Source organism: Monodelphis domestica, chromosome 4, assembly GCF_027887165.1.
Source record: "Monodelphis domestica isolate mMonDom1 chromosome 4, mMonDom1.pri, whole genome shotgun sequence".
Taxonomy (NCBI): Eukaryota; Metazoa; Chordata; class Mammalia; order Didelphimorphia; family Didelphidae; genus Monodelphis; species Monodelphis domestica.
Window position 1 is genome coordinate 71,741,946 of NC_077230.1, and position 20,909 is coordinate 71,762,854.

At 32.2% G+C, this 20,909-nt stretch overlaps 1 protein-coding gene across 2 annotated transcripts in view; it reads left to right on the plus strand.

Annotated features, from left to right (window-relative positions):
• Nucleotides 1-20,909, plus strand: part of NECTIN3 (nectin cell adhesion molecule 3) — a 203,227-nt gene that overhangs the window by 63,505 nt on the left and 118,813 nt on the right. Inside the window, exons 6-7 of one of the 2 annotated variants that reach the window (XM_007493645.3) lie at nt 18,154-18,292; nt 20,429-20,513. In XM_007493645.3, the coding sequence (XP_007493707.2) occupies nt 18,154-18,292; nt 20,429-20,513 (224 nt within the window). Of the gene's footprint in view, nt 1-6,684; nt 9,898-18,153; nt 18,293-20,428; nt 20,514-20,909 lie in introns of those variants that run through there. The other variant, XM_001362333.5, reaches the window with a different exon arrangement.

The following is a 20,909-nucleotide window of genomic DNA, read 5'->3' on the forward strand; positions in this document are numbered from 1 at the left end:
TACCTTTTGATTATCTTGTTCATTTCTATTGGGAATAACAGAGCAACTATTTCCTAAATCAGGACTCTTCCAAATTGAGGCACTTTGATATCAAATTAGGAATATTTTTATGTGAAATTGTGAAGATCATACTATTTTTCTGTTCTCAGTTTTCAAATTAGTTGTTGCCATAAACATTCCAATTAAATATTCTGGTAAGGTTTTGTTATAAAAGATTTTGGAGTTTATGCTTGTTTATTTCTTTTAAAATTGATGCTGAAGTGCACAACTTTAAAATTACAAACAATTTTAAAAACTTATTTTTAATGGCATTTGTAAATAATGTTAAGCGTTGGCTAGGTATTTATCTATATGAATGAATTAGTAAAAACCTAATGATAGAGATGGTTTTTGATCATATGCCTTGGCATGTGGAAATAATGAATTATAAATTTTATGTTATACAGTGTACTTTGTATTGTACTGATATGACAGACTTTTAGGTTGGTAATAATTTTGTTTCCAAACTATATTTTTTAAATCTCCATTTTTAATATACAATTCTTTTAGTCACATTTATATTATTCATTTTGTGTCTGTCTTTTTGAAATTATATCTAGCAACATGATAATTATCAGAAGCATCATAGCCTAATTTAGTGTCACATTTACATACATATATAATTTCATGTAATTTTGGAGCTAGACCTTAAGGAATGGTCTAATGAAGCCCTAGAAGGGAAATTGACTTGCTAAAACCACATAGACACTATCGGCAGAGCTGGGATTCACTAATCTCTTCCTCCCAGTATATCATTATTTTTAGCATGCCACACTGTCATATGAGTGTGTATTTTTATGACAAGAATCTATGACTTCAAGTGTGGCTTGTTTCACACCTTAGTAGATAGATAGTTGACTTAGCAGATAGATGACTTAGCAACACATATTGCTATTGCCATAAAAAATAACAATAATAATCAAATGGTGAATAATTTCTTGGTGATCCCTGAAAAACATACTAGATCTGTACCTTGAACCTTTTCTAATGCACTTGGACTTTCCAGGGCTTATACTTGACTGTCTTGGTCTTCAAGAATTCAGGACATCATGTCTGTGCCACTATGAATCATTCTAGAAGGACATAAATATAACATGCCCATTTACACACATGATAATTCCTTTTACCTGTTGAAATTCCAGCAAGAACACCTGAAGATTAAATTTGCTAATATTGATGAAATTTTTGTTCTTACAATCTTCATTTTTAATAGATATGAAATTAAGTTAAAAAGAAGTAGTATTACATAGTAATCCATGACAGCACCTCTTAGGAACTTCACTTTTCTCAAAATGTATTTATTAAGTGGGCTAGAGAGCTGGCTTTAGAGTCAGAAAAATCTGAGTTGAAGTCTTTCCCCTCTGTGACCATGAGCGTGTCACTTAAAATCTCAGTGCTCTAGGGAATACACTAAATATAAGTTACAAAGGAGGTGCCCATCTACATTGGTAGAGAGAGTTTATATACTTGGACAATTTTAAATGAATGAAATCATCCAAACATTTGAAAAAACAAACAAAAATATTTTTTTAAAGCTCTAATGAAATTCAGTATGGTCCCCATCTTGTTACAAAGAACTCTTAAGGAAGTATACAAGTTGCTTCATATTAATAGATATTTTTTTCATTAAAATACCACTTGTAATACTCCAGTTCATAGAAAGTTTCATTTGTAGATAGGATATAACCTAAACTCTATTTTAGTATGTAAAGAAGAAAATATTCTAATTTTTAGACAGTGATTTCTCTTAAGGCCATTATTCTTCAGAACTGCATAACTAACTTCCGGCTTTATCAGAATTCCGCTGGCAATGAGTATTTCCTTAAAAAGCCATGGTAATTATTTTGACATCTAAAGCAATTGCCAGGATTTACCAGACCTAAAAATCTTCCTTTATATATCTTATGGTAATTATTTTGACATCTAAAGCAATTGCCAGGATTTACCAGACCTAAAAATCTTCCATGGTAAGATTCCATGGTAAATAATATCTAAAATATAAGGTTTACCATATGACTTTTAAGATCCCTTCCAGTTCTATATCTGACTCTGTGATCAGAAGGGTTGGGACTTTCTATTGACTTCACATTTTTGAGTAACTGTATAATTATTCCAACAGAGAACTTGATTAAAAGTTTTCTCATGGTTCTACCATTCCATGCATCCTACAACATACCTTGGACCAGAAGGGGAGGTGGTGGGGAGTCCAGTCACTGAAGAGAGTCTGTCTTTTTACTTTTTACTTACTGTCAGCTTAAAGAGCTAGTCCTTTTGGATTTTGATAAAAATGAATAACTTATGTTAAAGATTATGTAATGCATTGATTGATCACTTTCATAATGTTTTTAAAGTATACAATGTCTCTAGCAATAACAACATGCATTAATTCATTAAGCACTTGCTATGTTCCAGGCGTTTTGCTCAGTGCTAGGAATGCAGAAAAGGCCAAAATATAGTCCCTAAATCCAGAAAATCACATTCTAATAGGAGAGACAACATGCAAACCACAAATTAGAGAGAGAGAGAGAGAGAGAGAGAGAGAGAGAGAGAGAGAGAGAGAGAGAGAGAGAGAGAGAGGTGTGTGTGTGTGTGTGTGTGTGTAGGGAAGGCAATTAATAGTGGAGAAGAGCTAATAGTAGACACACACATACATATGAAATGCATTTTCCTTTATTAGGAGGTAGGAAGTAGTGTTGGGGAACTAAATCCAATACTCCAAATACAAAGATAACTTCATGGTTGTAAGGAACTAAGTTGTCAGAAGTTCTTCCTTCAGTGTAGATCAGCAACTTTAGTATTTTATATTCTCAGAGTACACGAATTATCAATAACTTCTTTGATTTGCTCTGTATGTAGCAGAGTCAGGACTTGAGCCCCCATTTTCCTGATTCCAAGGTCAGGCTTCTATCTGCTATACCACATTGTCTCCTTTTAATCTGAGGTTTTTGTTAAAAGTATATTGTCCAGAATAAAGGAAGGATTTTTGCTCTGGCTTAACAAACTGGTTCCTGTCTAGAGGAAATTGACCAGAATGGTGAAGGATCTAGAAATAGCCATATAAAAAATCATTTGGAAATGGGGATATTTCATTTGGAAATGGGAATACTTTCTCAGAACCAATGGATAGAAGTTATAAGCAGATCCCCCCACCCCCATTCCTGTGAAAGGCATTGAACTAAATAGACATTTCAAGATGGAGTACCTTGCCTGATGTAAGTTAGTTATTGCTTTGACAGTAGGTATTTTCAGAGAAGTTGGAAGAGTATCTGTTAGAGGTATTGCCCTAAAAGAATGTAAATTCCTGGAATTTGGTGGGAAATGGTTTTATGTGACCTTTACATGTCCATCTAACTCTTAAATTCCTAGATTGTCTGCTTTCCAATAGCATTCCTATTTTGTCTCCTGCTGTTTTTCCAAATTTATTTTTCTTATGGATAGACCGAGGGAAGGAGAATGTTGCCATTTATACTTGGCACAGATGTTTACTTTAATTGTTAATAGCAACTAAAATATCATTGGAATTAAAATAAATTGGAATTAAATTAGATCTTGTGCAATTTCTTTGACTTTTTAGAATTTCTAAGTTTCTTACAGATTATTTGTCATGCTGAACTTTGATTCCAAATTAACCTCATTTTTCACTCCACAAATGAAACTAGTTCATTGTGTTTTATGCATATGGTCAAAAAGTTCTGTTGTGAGTTCTGTGTCTCTAGTCTGTTTAGTTGTTTGTGGCTCTGGGAATTTAGTCATTTATCTCTGTGTTCCATCTATAATTTTATTTTAACCATGTCTAGCCAGCTTCTTGGCAGTATTATGTTTAGATGAATCACTCCAATGATTCTTGCTTTCCTTTCTTCATTTGTTATATAGTGCTGTAAAGAGAAATACAGCATGTTCTTCATTCCATTGATCATTGTTATTCATGGTTTTATTTTTACCTGTTTCTGTACCATCTATGTTGTAGAAACATAGTGGAATTGAACTATTCATTTGAATTAAATCTCTTTTTCTAAAAGTTGATAGCTACCTTTATCAGTAAGGTTATTTTTGTAGATTGTTCATAACTACATTTTTACCTTCTCTGTTCTCCCAGAAGGGTGTTTGTATTAAGTGTGTCTATTCCAAGTGCCTGAATAAATATAACACTGATTGACTTTTGACAACAAAGCAATCAAACTTAAATATGTTCTTATTCATTTTGAATTGATTTTGACTAGTGGTTTTCTCCTTTAAAAAAAAGAAAAGAAAAATAGCACTTGGTAATATACTATTGGGAAAATTGGAGATTGTGTGTGTGTGTATGTATGTGTAGGCATCATATTTTTTAAAAACCATTACCTTCTGTCTTCAAATCACTACTAAGTATTTCGAGGCAGAAGAATGATAAGCCTAGGCAGATGGGGTTAAATGACTTGCCCAGGATCATATAGATAAAGATGTATTAGGTCATATTTGAACCCGAAGACCTTCCATCTTCAGGCTTGGCTCTCTTTCTGTTGAGCCATCTAACTGCCTGTATACAAAGAAAGAGAAACTGACAGGGAAAAAAAGAAAGAAAGAAATTGTTCATATCCACTTTAGTCATAGGAAAAAGAAAAAATAGTTTTTCTGTTCTTTTTGGAACTCTAAAAGATTACACTTGTCTGTGTGTTTGCATGTGTGTGTATTTACATAAATATATATATATATATAATATGTGTACATCGCTGAGAAAAAGAATATCTGATTAAGATTTAAAACCATTTTCTATTTCCTTGTTTCTAATTTTATAACAATAAAATTTCTTCAAAGAATATTAGGAAGAATTGCAAATTTAATAACTATTAAAATATGAGCATTAAACATTTTACTCTTTCTCTGAAAAAATTAAAATCTTCAAAAAAGATTATGAGGACATATAAGTTTAATAATTAAAAATGTGAAATATTTAATTTTAGAAAATCTGACTAGTTGGCTTTCATGAGTTTTTTTACTTTAAATAAAGTTCTAAATCAGTTTTTGTTAAATCAAACACACACATACACACAGATTTTTCCAAAGATACATTATACTTGAAACTTAAATTTTAAAAAATACTTTAGAAAAAAAGACATTAATCCTTTGCCTGATCTTATAAAGTGCTAATTCTATTAGATTTTATGTATAATTTATACTTTTTAATATTATAACTCCTTTAATTTTTTTCTTCAAGCTAAACTTAATGGAGATTAGATGTCAAGAATACTTCACATTCTCCAACGCACAATATCTTCCTACAGATTTAAAATTCTTGTTTCATTAATACTATGTGAACTACTATTCACTTGATATGCTTGATAGAATTACAGTCCTATATATGTTAAACTTATAGGAAGCTAGTTAGTATGATATGTTCAACAGTATTTATGCTGTACTCGATAAATTCTCACCATATTCTGTATATACGGCATTCCATGATGAAACTGGCCTCAGTAAGTATTTTTCTATAGCTTGTAACACTAGAATAATTTCCCAATGTAGATTTAGTGTGTTCTAACATTAAAAAAATTTTTTTCTATGCCAATTCATTACAAATTCTAATCTAAACTTCAAAATTTTATCATTGGGTCATCTAGTCATATAATTTAGGGAATTTAAGCTTTTGTAACATGTAGTTTCTTCTAAAACAACATAATTTTGCAAAGTGTTCTAAAATACCACTTTAATTGATAATTAACCAATGTTTATTTTTCACTACTCATATTTAGTGTTTCCTAATGATAATGGACATTTCCATGGTAACATAGTAGCAATATGCAGGGATCATTTACATCTAATGATTTAGCATTTTTAAAATGTTCTCTCTAAAATATTATCCCTTCTGATTTATGTCAATTCCACACATTACAAAAGAATCTATGATCTTAAAGATAGTGTTGGAAATTTTTTAGTTGCCTAAAATACTTAGATGTCTTTTTCTCATGGTACAGTCTATTTATCTAAACAAGTGAGAATGTGATGTTCTTAATTTTCAAAATTACTAATGTTCTATATTTAATAGTTTTTTGATTTCCAAAATTTGGATACTTCTATTCATTTAAGAAAAATATTTTTGAGAGAATAATTAAAATGATTAGCTTACTCTGCCCACTTACCAAGAATGTATAGTTTTTCATTCTTTAAAGACATGTTGCTAATGTAAAATTTAAATAAATCTAAATATTTTTCTCTTTTTTAGCTAAAAAGTTTCTTTTTTGCTTCTTTTCATTTTATTCCCCCCCTGCCACTGTCTAAGAAATTAAATTATTTTAATGCAAATATTTTAAAAATCATTATAGGGGAGCCTTTCCCAGGAACATAATTAAGCAAGCAGTTCTCCCTTCCTGGAGTGTAGTACTTAACAACAACTTAATCTAAAATATAATAGTTTAATGCATTATACCAGAAGAAATTTAATTCTTTTGTGGGATTACTGACCCAGATATATCAGTCTTGCAATTTTAAAATGTATTGAACAAAATGAAGTAATGTGGCACCTTAGTCTTTATCAAATTAAGAATGAAAAACTATTTTTACTATGTATTTATCCATCAACTGTGCCTTCTTTTCAACTTGCTACTGATTTAGCTTGCATTGACATTCTTTGCCTTTCTGTGTCTTGTCTATCTTTGCTGTTTCCATTAGATCCTCCTACTACTACCACCCAACCACCTACAATTCAGTGGCGTTTCTCAACAGTTGAATTCGAAGATATAAATGCACCACCTAAAAAATTGCCTTTCCCATTATCAACTTTGACAACAATTAAGGATGGCGCAATTGGCACCGTCATCGGTGGTGCGGTGGGTGGGGTTCTCTTCCTGATACTTGTAAGTGTTTTGGTTGGAATATTCTTCTATAGGAGAAGACGGACGTTCCGTGGTGACTACTTTGCTAAGAACTATATCCCACCATCAGACATGCAAAAAGAATCACAGATTGATGTTCTTCATCAAGATGAGCTTGATTCTTACCCTGACAGTGTAAAAAAAGAAAGTAAACATCCAGTTAACAATATAATATCTAAAGACTATTTAGAAGAACCTGAAAAATCTCAGTGGAACAATGTAGACAATCTTACCAGGTTTGAAAGACCAATGGATTATTATGAAGATATTAAAATGGGAATGAAGTTCGTTGGTGATGAAAGTTATGACGACAACGAAGATGACTTAGTTTCACATGTAGATGGTTCAGTAATTTCCAGGAGGGAGTGGTATGTTTAGCAACCACTAAATGAAAGTGACTCTGTACAATGTTTCATTCATTTTAGTTGATCATTTTCAGATTGTTCATACTTTTTTCTTGAAGGAAGAATAAGATTTTTGAAGTTGATTTTCAAGCTTACTTTTTATATTCTAACTTGATAAATGGAAATGTAAAAACTAGGTTAAATGTATCTGAGCTGCTTTATATTTTTTTTCAATGCTGTACTACTGTCTCAAGATTTGAATTTTAATGCAGAGTACTTTATTGGTCTGTGGCACAGGTAAGAAGAAAAATGTTAACTTAAAGTGAAATGTATAATTTGTTTTGGTACAAAAATTAAAAAAAAGCAACTACTTTGGCATTGTGTTTTAAATGTTTGCTTAAGACTGTTAAACTCTGAATCTCAAAAGTTTTTACATCAAATGACATTACATCAAAATTGACTCAGATTTTTTCATTAATTTTTTCATGTATTCGAAAACATACAATCTGATGAACCATTTTCCCTTTTTAAAAATTATTTTCTAAGGTCAACAGAAAAGTAATGAATACCTCTTCATTTTTAATGAGCCTTGCCATATTGACTATAGAGTCAGGTATACTTTTAAAGATGCTTTTCACTGAAACTATGAGTTGACTAAATGAATGGGGCTTAGTTAACTAAGTAAAATAGATTTTGTGTAATATCATTACCTTTCATAGTTTGGTTCTTTAAATATATATATATGTGTATATCCATATATATACACATATATATATATATACGCAATCTAAACAGAATATAAATCTTCAAGTAATTTTGCATATACTTCTGTTTATGAAGAAGGGAAAAAATGATGCCATAGTGACATTAACATTTGTTGTGGTACACTAAAATGCCAAATCTATCTATCTTTTGCTTCTTAGTGATTTTGTACTAGAGGTCTAATCCATGATAGACTCATTTCTAGTGCAAAGGGAATTATGAGGTATAGACAAGGTTCTGGTGATAATATGCAAATGAGAAAAATATATTCTGAGTTAAAAGATTTTATAAGTCTTTCAATATTTTATAGGCTTATTTGTTTTCAGTCATTCAAGGTTGGCTTTAGTGAGAGGTGAAAGTAAAGTCCTGAGATTTAAGGATCCAAAAGTTGCAATATTTGTTAACTGTTTGCCAGAATATTTTTCTAAAATTTTTTTCCCCTGTATGCTCTTAGATGACTGTTTGGAAAATGTTGAGTTTTTAATTTAAAGTCAGCATATATATATATATATATATATAACAAATATTTCCTTTTTTGAAATATATTCTTTGAGAAGATTTCATCTAAAATCTCCAAATGTTAATTTTCTTCATGAAATAATTAAAATTTAAATATTTCTACAGTGAAGGCCTGGAACTATCACACAATGATTTATATATCATACAATCCAAAGAACTTTCCATTTTGTGGTTTATTTACTGAGAAGGTAATATCTGGGATTTTCTTTGCTTATTTTGGTTATTGTTTTTTTTTTCTGTGACACTTAAGGGAAAATTGAGTTATTTAAGCCAATAGGTAATCTTGTGATTGGAAAAGCAAAATAAAGGTATTTATTGAGGTTGTTTGCTTTGAATAAAACTTAAAACATATAGAATAAAAAGTTAAGTTTTGTGGAACAGATTCATTTGAAAAAATTTGATAATAACCTAAAAACAAGATTGTGAATATATATGGAATAGTTACTGTGACTATTACCTTAACTTTTGTGTGGGTGTGTGTGTGTGTGTGTAAAATGAAAAGGAATATTTCCCTTCTAACAAAATATTGCAAGTATATACAAGAGTTTATTAATACCTGTCATTGAAAAGATTCTCTTAGAAAGTTAAGCACTGGCTAATAAGCATAATGAAATATATCCAAGTCACTAGAAAATATTAATTTGGATCATTATTAAAGTTAACCCAATTTTGCAGATATGTGTTTCTCTTAAGTAGCAAAAGCACCTCAAAATGACTTACAGTATTTAGAGCTTTACCACAAATACAGTATCTGTATTTTTAAAACAGACACTACACTGTGATTGATGTAAATCTTTTGAAGGGAAAATTTGTGGCTCCATATTTAAACTGTTTTTGTTGGTGTTTTGACCACAAAAAGATTATAGATCTGAACTCTTTTTATTAGTTAAGAGATACATTTTTGGCTTCTTATTTGACCAAAGTTTTTTTATTCAAACAATCACAAGGAGATACTGTATATAATTCTCAACTTTGGGAGTAACTCTAAGCAAATGTGTAATGTATTTCTAAAACTATATTTCAGATGTACAAAGATTAAAATTTACTATATTATCTTTGAAAGATAGCTTGTTGTCTTAGAAAACATGAATTACTTATTGTGAACTCACTTTTTTCATGTGGGATATTTTGCGCCTTCTATAAATTTAAAGGTTTTTGTAATATTCAGACCTTTGAGTATTTACTATACTCAGTGTATCCTTTACCAATTTAAATAATTTGGTAAACTTTACAAAGTCTCAGAGCTTAACTTCAGACTGGTGATACTAGTGTTAACTTTCAAAACCATGGCAATGTTGTTTATTACATTATGTATGTTTGTTGTAAATAGAGATCTGATTGTAAACATGAATAGTTGTGTGAAATAAACATTTTTGTTAAATTAATTTTTGAATACAAGTGATGTACATAGATAACTAATCTACCAATATGTAAAACTACAAGAAACTATCCCTGCAAAACAATAACAACAAAGATTTGTTAATTTAAGAAAAAACTTCTTAAGTGGTTTTTCTTTTTTCAATGAACTTATTCCTTTGTCTCACATTCTCTCAATAGTTTTTGCCTTTTTGAAATAACTTCAGGAGAGTACAGTGGAGAAATCAATATGCCTTTCATTTTTCCCTGTCAGTTGTTTTTGGAGAGGTATTTTGTTTTTGGTGCAGGTAGTCCAAGAAGGGAAGAACTATTATATCTTTCTTATTTTCTAGGGAAGTACTTTGTTGGAGTTATATATGAGGAGAAATATATAATTGAAATGGGTAGCAAATTCTTTTAATAATGCAATTTTATTTAAAGGATGCCTAAAAGATAAACTTAAATATTGAAAAAGTCTGTATGGTTAAAGAAAAACTACTTTAGATTTTCAGAAGCAATAGAAATGAAATATTGAATTGCTTGTGCCTTTTAAAATACTTTCATGTAAGGGCTACAGAAAATAAATACAGAAAACAGTCATTGAAATAAATTAGTAAACATTTTTTGCCATAGAACACTTTCTACATGAGTTTCATTTTGTTTTAAGTTTTAATACTTCTAAAATTGTATCATCTGTTTAATAGATGAAAATAATGCAACCTGTTAAAAATTTACAGAATGTATGAAACGATGCCTCTAATGAATTTCTGAAAAGTAACATTGTTTAGTGAATTGATATTCGTATTTTCTTATAACAAATACAACACTCCTAAGAGATTGCATTCCCAAATTTTGGGCATCTTATGTTGTATTCTACTTTTCTATGCTAATAAAGCTTGCATTTTATTATTTAGTAATATATTTGGAAAATATTCTTTAATATCTCTGTAAATAATTCTAAAACATTTTTATTTTTCTAAGAGTTTATTTTCATTGAAAAAATATCATTAAAATGAATGTGTATGACAATATGACTATTTTTTTTAACGTATAACATGACCTTTCAACCATTCTTAATGGATGATGAGAGTTGCCTAACAAATTAGAATTTGTAATTAGTTGTTTTACTATTAAATTCCTTACCCATGGAGAGAAATATTTGAATATGCAATAAGTTCTTTGTATCCTGATTCCCCTACTGCCTTGATATGAAACCAATTAAATATTTTCATCTAAAATACTATAAATTCAGTTTATATGCTTCCACTCTAAATTACAAAACAACAGACATTTATTTTTTACTAATGGCTTTACTTATTTTGTTATTTTACTTATTAATATGTTTTTTCCCTGAAATCATAACTATTTTGGTTATAATAGTTAAAGGAGACAGTAAGACAAATGTATTTTTTCCAGAATGAGCCTAATTTACTTATAGGTATATTAATAAAATATCCAGATTTACTATTTACAATGGATTTGCTTCAGAATTAATCACTGCCTAAAATAGTGGATTAGGAAGGTATCTTTTTTGTGTATGTGTGTCAGTCACTTGCAATGTAAAATTTTAATGATACACTTTAAAAGTTTCCTTTATAGATATTTGTTGGATGCTTCCAAGAAGTTACATTATTAAATTGAATGGAATGCATGCATTCAGGAGACATGAATATTAATAGTGGTTGTTCATCCCCATTTTGAAGAAAAAACTATCACTTTGACTTTGCATTGATTTTCCTTTTAACTGTCTATTCTATACCCACCATTGTGTTTTTGGAGAGTGTATAAAAGTGGGGAAGAGTATAAAAGAAGTAAAGATATCACTACCTCTCTTAAAGACTTTATAGTCTAATCAGATTCCAGATGGCAAAGACCTGAGGAAATATTAGGGGAATAATGTGAACAATTTTTCATGTTCAGTATAAAGTTTAAAGACCTCCGGATTCTGGAGTTAGAGGTCCCAGGTACAAATCCTGTCTCTTTTGCTTGCTATGTGATTTTGAGTAAGTTGATAAATCTCTCTGGGCTTTATAAAGTTTTCATATTTGTAATATGATTAAGTTAGTAGTGACTTTTGAGTTCTTTTTTAGCTCTCAATCAAAAATTAAATCTTAGTATTCCAAGCTTATGTACCCAAACAATTTAAAATAAAAGAAAGAATTTTTTGCATGAAATTAATGGAAATAATTAATGGAAAACTTATTTCTTAAAATTTAGAATGTTGGCACAGGAGATAACAAAAAGTAAGATATGGTTCAGAGACTGGCCTAAACCATAAGAAGGCATATTTTAGGGAAGACTTAAGACAAAGAGAGTTGGAGTATCTATACTTTATAAGGAATTGGTATTTGATAAGTTTTGGAAAACTACTATATATTTATGATATGGCTTAGATAGCTGTATCTGACATAAGGCAAAGAGACTAGGTATATTGCTATAATATATGCATAAAAATTAATAGATGCTAATATTGATCAAGAAAATGTTGAGAAAAATATAGCTCATAGATATATTTTGTTGGGAATAAGGGGCAATCCTTGGTTATTAAATATGGAAATAGAAAATGAGAGTTAGGGTTTTAGATTCATAATAGCATCAATAAATCTCAAAAAATTAATATTCATTTCTCTATTGCAGATGTAAAATTGGTATACATAGGTACTAAAATGTTCTTCATTTATATCAACCATATTGTAAAGAATCCTAGGTTTTGACTTTTTGTTTTGTTTTGTTTTTTTAAACCCTTACCTTCTGTCTTGGAACCAATACATAGTATTGGTTCCAAGACAGAAGAGTTAGGCAAGGGTTAGGCAATGGGGGTCAAGTGACTTGCCTAAGGTCAAACAGCTGGGAAGTGCCTGAGGTCAGATTTGAACCCAGGACCTCCCATCTCTAGGCCTGGCTCTCAATCCACTGAGCTACCCAGCTGCTCCCTCCCCACCTAGGTTTTGACTTTTAAGTAATATACAATTGCATTGATTTTATTTTTTTTAATGAAAATTTCATTCCCTTATTCAGGATCAGATTGCTTAAGTTTAAAACTGGCAAACTATTGCAGAACATAGTATATGCATCATAATTTTAGTTATAGTTAATTATACTTTTTGTTATGTTCAATAAGTACGAAGATGATGTTTTCATTAAGCTTCATAAATTCTATTTCAAAAGGCATAAAGACTAAGTTTTTATTCTCATTATTTTATTGTTTTAGTTGGCTAATGTTGGGTAAAAGCACTTTTGCCCATGACTGAAGTGGTTTTGCTGCTGAGGGAGAACACTATACTGAGTGGCACTTAAGGAGAGGGAGACAACTTTTGATTGACTAAGGGAAGGACGGCATGTTACTATATATCTGTGTAATGAACTTATTTTAGTTTGTTGCAGAGTTCCAGTGATAACATGGTGAATGGAACTCCAACAAGGCACTTGAGAGACAGTTTTTTGAAGTTTTATGGGAAATGGCCCCATCACATTCCTTAGAATTCTAGAAACTGCTGAGAACAGACCACCCTTTCAGTTTTTCTTGATTTCAGCTATGATCTTACTTCACTTTCAGCTGAAGTTCTTGTTTATACGTGTGTATTCTTCTGTATGTTTTAATTTGTAGCACTTCTTGAATTTCTGCTTACTGTTTTATATGGATAAAGTTATGGGTTATTTTCTATTTTTGATGGTCTTTTGTGTAACTAGTTTGATGGGAAGAAGCTAGTTGGTGAATGTAAAACTCTTCTCCAGAAAATTTATGCATGAGTATGTTTCAGTAACCAGAGCTTCTCTGAAATATTAACTGGGAAACAATTTCTGAAAACAAGTAGGGGAAAAGGAAGAGATTATTCATGCCTCAAATGAAAATGTGCACTAGTATAAGGGGGAAAATTGCAACAAAATAGGATGTTTTTAGAATGGAAGTTAAAAGCTTCTTAAAATACTAAGCAAAATAATAGTATGAAGAATAAGAAACATTTCAACAGAATGCAGAACTGCCCTTCAAAAATAAATCTTGAAAAAAATTCCTTCCTCTGAAAAGTATTGAAAATTCTAATGAAAATCTAGGTGTCAAAAAGTTAAAGAAAGAAAATCTACTACCAACATCATCAGCTTCTTAAAATTGGAAGTGGGTTCTTTCAGTTAATTTATTCTGCTAAAGTTTCAGAGGTCTGGAGGCAGCTAGGTGCCTCCAAAGATAGAGAGCTAGTTCTGGAAATGAGAGGTCCTATGTTCAAGTCGAGCCTCAGACACTTCCTAGCCATGTGACCCTGGGAAAGTCACTTTACCTGTTACCTAAGCCTTACTGCTCTTCTGTCTTGGAACCAATACACAGTATCCTAAGATTCTAAGACCAAAGTTAATGATTTTAGAAAAAAAGGAAGGGAAAGGAAAGGAAAGGAAAGGGCTTCACAAGCCCTCATATCAGGGGTTCTAATCTTCCTTCAAGAGCTAGGTGACAGTCCCTTAGCAGCAAAACCACTTTGATCTTGGGCAGAAATAGTAAATAATGAGTCTTTTAGTCTATGTCTTTTGAAATAGTAAAATTTTATGAGCTTTAGTGAAAACATTATCTGAGCTCTTAAGGAAAGTAAGGACTAACTTTTTTTTTTAAAGAATAGTCATTCCTATGTATAACCAAGATTGATAACCTGGGCAAAGAAAACAGGCAACACCTAAAAAAAATAATCTCAGAATTGACTTAAATTCAAAAACCTTTTTGTAAGAAATAAAGTTTCTTGGAAAAGAAGCAGCCAAGAATCATCATTGTGAAAATATTCATGTAGATTAGTCTCCTTATTTAATATACCTATGTGAATGGCCTATAATCTAGATGTAGCTCACAAATATGAATAAATATGATCTGATTTTTCTCTGAAGAGAATGCCTTTCCAACTTTTGTAAGTTGCAGAAGGGCCTGTGGGAATAAGACAGGAATAAGCAGATTGCTAGATCCTAAATGATTGCTCCCCAAATGAAGTATCAAGGCTAGAAATTTTATCTTTCTGCAGCCTCTTAAATATCTCTAGGTGAACAATATTTAGGAGGTTATATCAAAAGCACCTATTTTCCTTGAGGTAGACCCCAGTTTATAATTGCCCGCCTAACTCCTCACCAAATACCAATAAGCCCAGTTAAGTAAAGATCAGTAAGTCAAAAAACCATCACAGATAATGAATACTGAATAACTTTTATCTAAGTAAACAGAAATTATAATTATACAAATTAAGATATGCCAAGGAATACAGGAGTAAATTAATTCTCTTATTAGTAGCAAGATAAAATCTCACTTCAAGTGAGGAAAGGGAATGCTTTTATTGAGTGATGTTCACTACCACATTTTAATATTATAAGCCCAGGTAGACAATGGACCAGCTTTTCTACAGACTTGTACCTTTGAGTTCCATTCTGTCATTCAAAAGTTTCTCTTGTCGGCCTCCCTGAAACTTCTTTCTCCATTTATGTCTCTGAGGTCCCTGCAACAAACTCTTGCTCATCATTCTGTTAGTCAATCACGAGTCCTGTCTTCTGCCATGTAAATTCTATACAGTACAGGGCTATCTTCTCAACAAAGCTTCCCTAGGCTTGAACGGATTCAGGGTTACATTAGAATTATCAGTGTGCCTTTATCATATCAGAGACTCAATGCACTACCATATTTGCAGGAAAAGTATTTTTTTTTGTTTATCTCAAGGATGGTAACAGACTGTAGATTATCTGAGTGGGGGAGAGTTTGGAAGAAACTTAGAGCTTTTGAAGGGAGAAAAATGTTAAATTGCGAATTCTAAAAAATTTAATATATTTTTAAAAGTTTCAATCCTAAATACTAATACAAAAAATCCTCATTTCCCTTTTTTGTCCTTTATTCAAATCTATGGGGGGGAAAAAGGTTTATAAAAGGAAACTTGACATAAGCCAGAAGTATAGCAGCAATATAGAGGATAGAGGAAAGAATCAGGACAAGAAAGACAAAATTGAGTGGGGCAAGGTAAGAACACTAAGAAACACAATATCTTCCTTTAATCTCAGATAAGGTTATACAACCTCAATAAAGGGGTAGCTATTTCCTTCAAGGCCAATCAATGATTCATACTTGGGCTTTCAATCTCATTTCCTGTCTCCTGCAATTTTCTTCTTCAGTCACTTCAACTCTATCATTCCACTGAAACTGCTCTCCAATGATTTGCCCAATCCAATGGCTATCTTTATAATCTTCATTCTCCTTGATCTCTGCAACCTTTGACAGTGGTGGTCACTGTCTCCAGATTCTCCAATTTATCTGATCCCTCCTTAGTCTCCTTTGCTAGGTCCTTATCCAGATCATGCCCACTAACCTTAGCTGTTCTGCAGGATTCTGGCTGACGCCATCTTCCACTTGGGATCCCATCAGTTCCCATGGTTTTAATGACCATCCCTATGTTGACAATTCTCAAATATACCTATCCTGTCTGCCAACCTCCAGTGTAGCCTAACATCTCCAGCTGACTTGGATATCATAAGATGGGCACCACTAAACCGTGACTCAACACGTGCACAGTGGAACTCATCTTTTCCTTCAAACCCTCCCTCCCACCAGCTCCTTAACTTCCTATTTACAGTAAAATCCAGCACCATCTTCCTGCTCCCTCAGTCTCACAACATAGGCATCCTCGATTTCTCCCTCTCTTACCCATTCAGCTGTCAAGACCTCTTGATGTCACCTTTGCAATGTCTCTCTAACACTTATCACCTCATATCTGACTTGAAATATCCTGCGCTTGGGGCTGTCTAAAGACCCTCCCCACTCCAATCCAACCTCCATTCAGCTGCCAAAGTAACTTAAGCACAAAACCAACCATGTTACCTTCCTACTTAATTAACTCCAGTGACTCCCTCTCACCTCTAGCACCAAATACAGAATCCTTTTTTTGATCATCTATACCTTTTGTTACCAATCCTCCCATCACCTTACTAATCTTACACCTTACTCCCTGCCACATACTCTCTGATCTAAGGAACTGTTTTCCTTGGTATTCTATGAACAAGACACTTTCTCTGGCTGCCCCCTGTCACTAGAATGCACCTCTTTTCATCTCCACTTGACTCTCTCCTCTCCCCTTTTCCCTCTCTTCCTCTCTTTCCCTTCTTCTCCCCATGCCTCTTTCTCTTACTTACACCTTCAATTTTCCCAACTCTCTAATCTCTTGGATGTGGCTGACTCTCCTCATTGCTGCTTCTGCTTCTGTTGCCAGTTCTTGGCCCATGCTAGTCTTTACTTCTGGTGCTTCCATTCAATTCCAAGATTACCAACAACTTCTGGATTTCTAACATGCCTGTGGCCCTTGAGCATTCTTCATCCTTCTTCTGCAGACCATTCTGCAATGCTTGATTGTATGGACCCCCTTTTCTTTCTTAATATTCTTTCCTCTCTGGCTTGTAATGACACTGTTCCATCCTAGTCCTGCCTGTGTGACTGTTGTAAAATTTTCTTTTTGGCTGTAGAATCCCAGTGGAGCACTCTTTTAAGACTGTATTAGACTCTCTTCTTTTCTCTCTGTGATCTTATCAGGTCCCAGGAATTCCATGATCTCTGAGGAATACTCTCATCTCTTTATATCTAGATCCAGTTTCTTTCTGAACTCTAATCCTCCATCACCACCTAACTGCCCATTAGATATCTCCAATGAATGGAATGGCTTACCACAGGTCCCTCCAACTCCCTCTGGGAGACACAATTTTTTATCTACTTTTTCCCACACTCCAAATCTTCTTAGCCTCTGAATTTCTGTCAAGGACATTAATCTAGTTCTCCAAGTTCACAGCCAAGACATCCGTTATGATGCTCTCTGCTAATTCTGTAATATCCAGTCATCTGGCAAGCCTTACTAATGACACCTCCACAATATCTTATACTTGTCCCTGTCTCTATATGAACACTTCTCTAATTGTGACCCTCATCACCTCTCACTTGGCATATTGTAATTGTTCTGCAAAATGCACTTTTCTTAGATGTTCCAAATGACTTCTATGGAGGAAAATTCATCACCATAATTACTTGTGAATTCTAAATTGAAAGCCTTGACTTTATTGTTTGAGAAAGGCAGTCAGAGATGGTATTTTGAATGGAAATCAGGAAAATAAATTGATAAAATTGGTAATGTCTGTATTTCCAGAAAATCAAGTTTGGGATCTTTCAGGCTCATTTTTGAACATCATGCTTATTTCAAAAATAGTTCCTGCATGTTGCAGGCATAAAAGTGTGTGTTTGCTATTACTCTTCACCCATTACTTCAAAAATCCTAATCTGTGTTGCATTCCAGATGTTCCATTTAAGCAGACCTCTTCCATAGCTGTAGCTGGAGCAGTCATTGGAGCTGTCCTTGCTCTCTTTATCATTACTATCTTTGTGACTGTGCTGCTGACTCCTCGGAAAAAGAGGCCATCATATCTTGACAAAGTGTAGGTATTTTTGTTTGGCATGTTTTTAAGTGTGAATAGTCAGTATGCAGTCAGGAATCTTTATGTTTAATTTTTCCATAAGTATAATCCTTAAATATTTGAAGGTAGTTAGCAAAATTAATCTATGTGTTTTTGACAGATTAAGGCATAATGAGGACACTTCAGATTAAACCTTAAGGAAATAGAAAAAATTCAAGAGGTCAGTTGAGATGAATGCAATGAATTTTAAACTGAAGTAAAGAGTTTATTTTCCTGTGGCCACAAAAGAAAACACTTCTGCACTTTCTTTCTCCCACTTTCTTTCTCTTCCCTTTTCTCCCTTCCCCACACACACATTTTACTAGACTTCTAAAAACAAATTAATGCAAATGTTTTCTGAAATATATATGGCTTAAAGTCACAAATGTCTTCAGCCTCACTTTTGTATAACAGTTCATATTGCAACCCACTGGGCACTATTGAAAATGTTTTTAATAGCATCTTTCTTCAAGAGAACTTATTTTTTTATGTGACATGTGGTTAAATTATGGAGTAGGCATCTTTCAAATTTGAACAAAAAGCAATATAAATTGAGGCTCTGTTGTAATTGGCTTTAGCTGAATGATCAGGTTTTTTTTTTTCCTTTTAAGTACAGAAATAAACCAAATATAGTTCTCTCTAGAGTGGCATGTTGGCAGAAATATGTAGTCAGGTCTGTATCTTAGCTTTTACTACTTTTAGCTGTATGGCCTACAAGTTTACTGGCTCAAATGTAAGTAAGTTAAGAGAGATTAGATAATCCTTAATGTCTTCCAGTCCTTAAATTGTATTCTTCTATTCTCCATCTGTCTCTAACAGAGGGTATATGGGGTATGTGTGGGATGGGGAGGGGGGATAGTGAATGGAGGGAAGAAGGGAAAATTATCTGTTAAAGGGACTATAAAATGCTTAATTCCAGTGAGCTCCCATAACAGCCCCTTTAAAGACCAAGTCCTTAAAACTTAAGTTTTAGCAGCAAATAATGATTAGTCTTTAAATGCTTGTCTTCAAATAGTGGGACTTGACTGGAATATTTATACCTTCTATATATGTTTTGGGGGGAACCTGATCTTCAGTTTACCTTATACTAAAATAAGTTTGGCATCTCAGGAAGGCCTCCTATGGAATCTTAAGTTCTTTGTGCAATTCTCTTTTATTCCTGTTTTAAATGAGATTTTTACCATGGTCCATTCTTTTACATGCTTGGACAGTTCAAAAGTTTAGTCTGTTCCCTTTGTAACCATCAGGTATTAAATGTTTCTACAAATGTAAGACAGTCTCTAAATTTTTACATATGACATTTGATAAATACTTCATATTTATATTTTGTTTAATGAAGTCCAACATAGTTACTATGATGTTCAATACTTTTAGGGAAGGTTTATATTTCATATATTAATCATAGTATTTGTGATGGTCTTTAGACATTTTTCTTTCAGTTCATTTTATCATAATCGAGTGCTTAAAAATCAAAACAGCATTCTCATTACTTCATTAATAAAGTGCACAGTTATTAAGAGAAGTAAATATTAATTCTCCTTAGACTATTAGTGTTTCCCCTTTATCTTAGAAGACAAAGTTTCTCTTTCTTATGAAAGATTTCCAGATGCTTAGGGCATTAAGAGTTTTGATATTTGGATGACAAACCAAGATATTTTGAGTTTTCTGTACCTATGGAAAGCTTTTTTTTTTAAGTTCACATTGAGTATTTTTCTCATTCATTTAATGAACCTGAAAAACTGTAATGATATTGCTTAAGGGAACATCTTGTATCAAACAAATATTTTATGTTATTCATTTAAAAATTTCAAGTTTAGTTTTTGAAGAAATAAAGCTCACTACAAACTTTAGGGTGTATGCATATTATATGCTTGCACTTTAGAATTTAATAGCAGCACGTGGGCTGACTTGATTTTGTCTAAGTTCTAATTCACCCTATTTTCTCAGTTTTGAAAGGTAAATTAAAATGAATGCTGAATATTAAATATTTGAGACAATTTAAACAGTATCATAGAATTCATGTTTAGAATTATAGGGAGCCTTTCTCTCCCCTTCCCCCTACCTTCCTTTTGTTTTCACCAAATGTGGCAGTCATATTGTTTATTCTTTTTAATGCAGGATTGATCTTCCACCCACACATAAACCACCTCCTGTGTATGAAGAAAGATCTCTCCCTGTGCCTCAAAATGAAATCACACATCAGGTAGGTTAATGAGAACACTTAAAAATCCCTCAAATAGAGTGCAAAATACCTACCACCTTATATAAATGGTTTATTTCTTGAAGTTGAATAGTAGTTATATAGCATTTAAGTTGCTTGTTCATTGCTCTGAAAACTGGGGTGATACAAGTCTCTGTCTCTATTCCTGATGATTAGTGGTATAAGCTTTTCTATTAAAAGTTTGGGAAAATTTGTTTGAGAAGAAATAAAAATTTCATTAAACTATATATGGTTCTTGATTTCTGGAACATTAATATGTGGTAAGATTGCCTACTGGAGTCTAAATCTAAGTATTTCTTCCTTTGAAAATGAAAGATATGTTATCTTTCTTAATAAATAGATTATTCAGAATAAAAATAATTTCACTGAACCCTATGT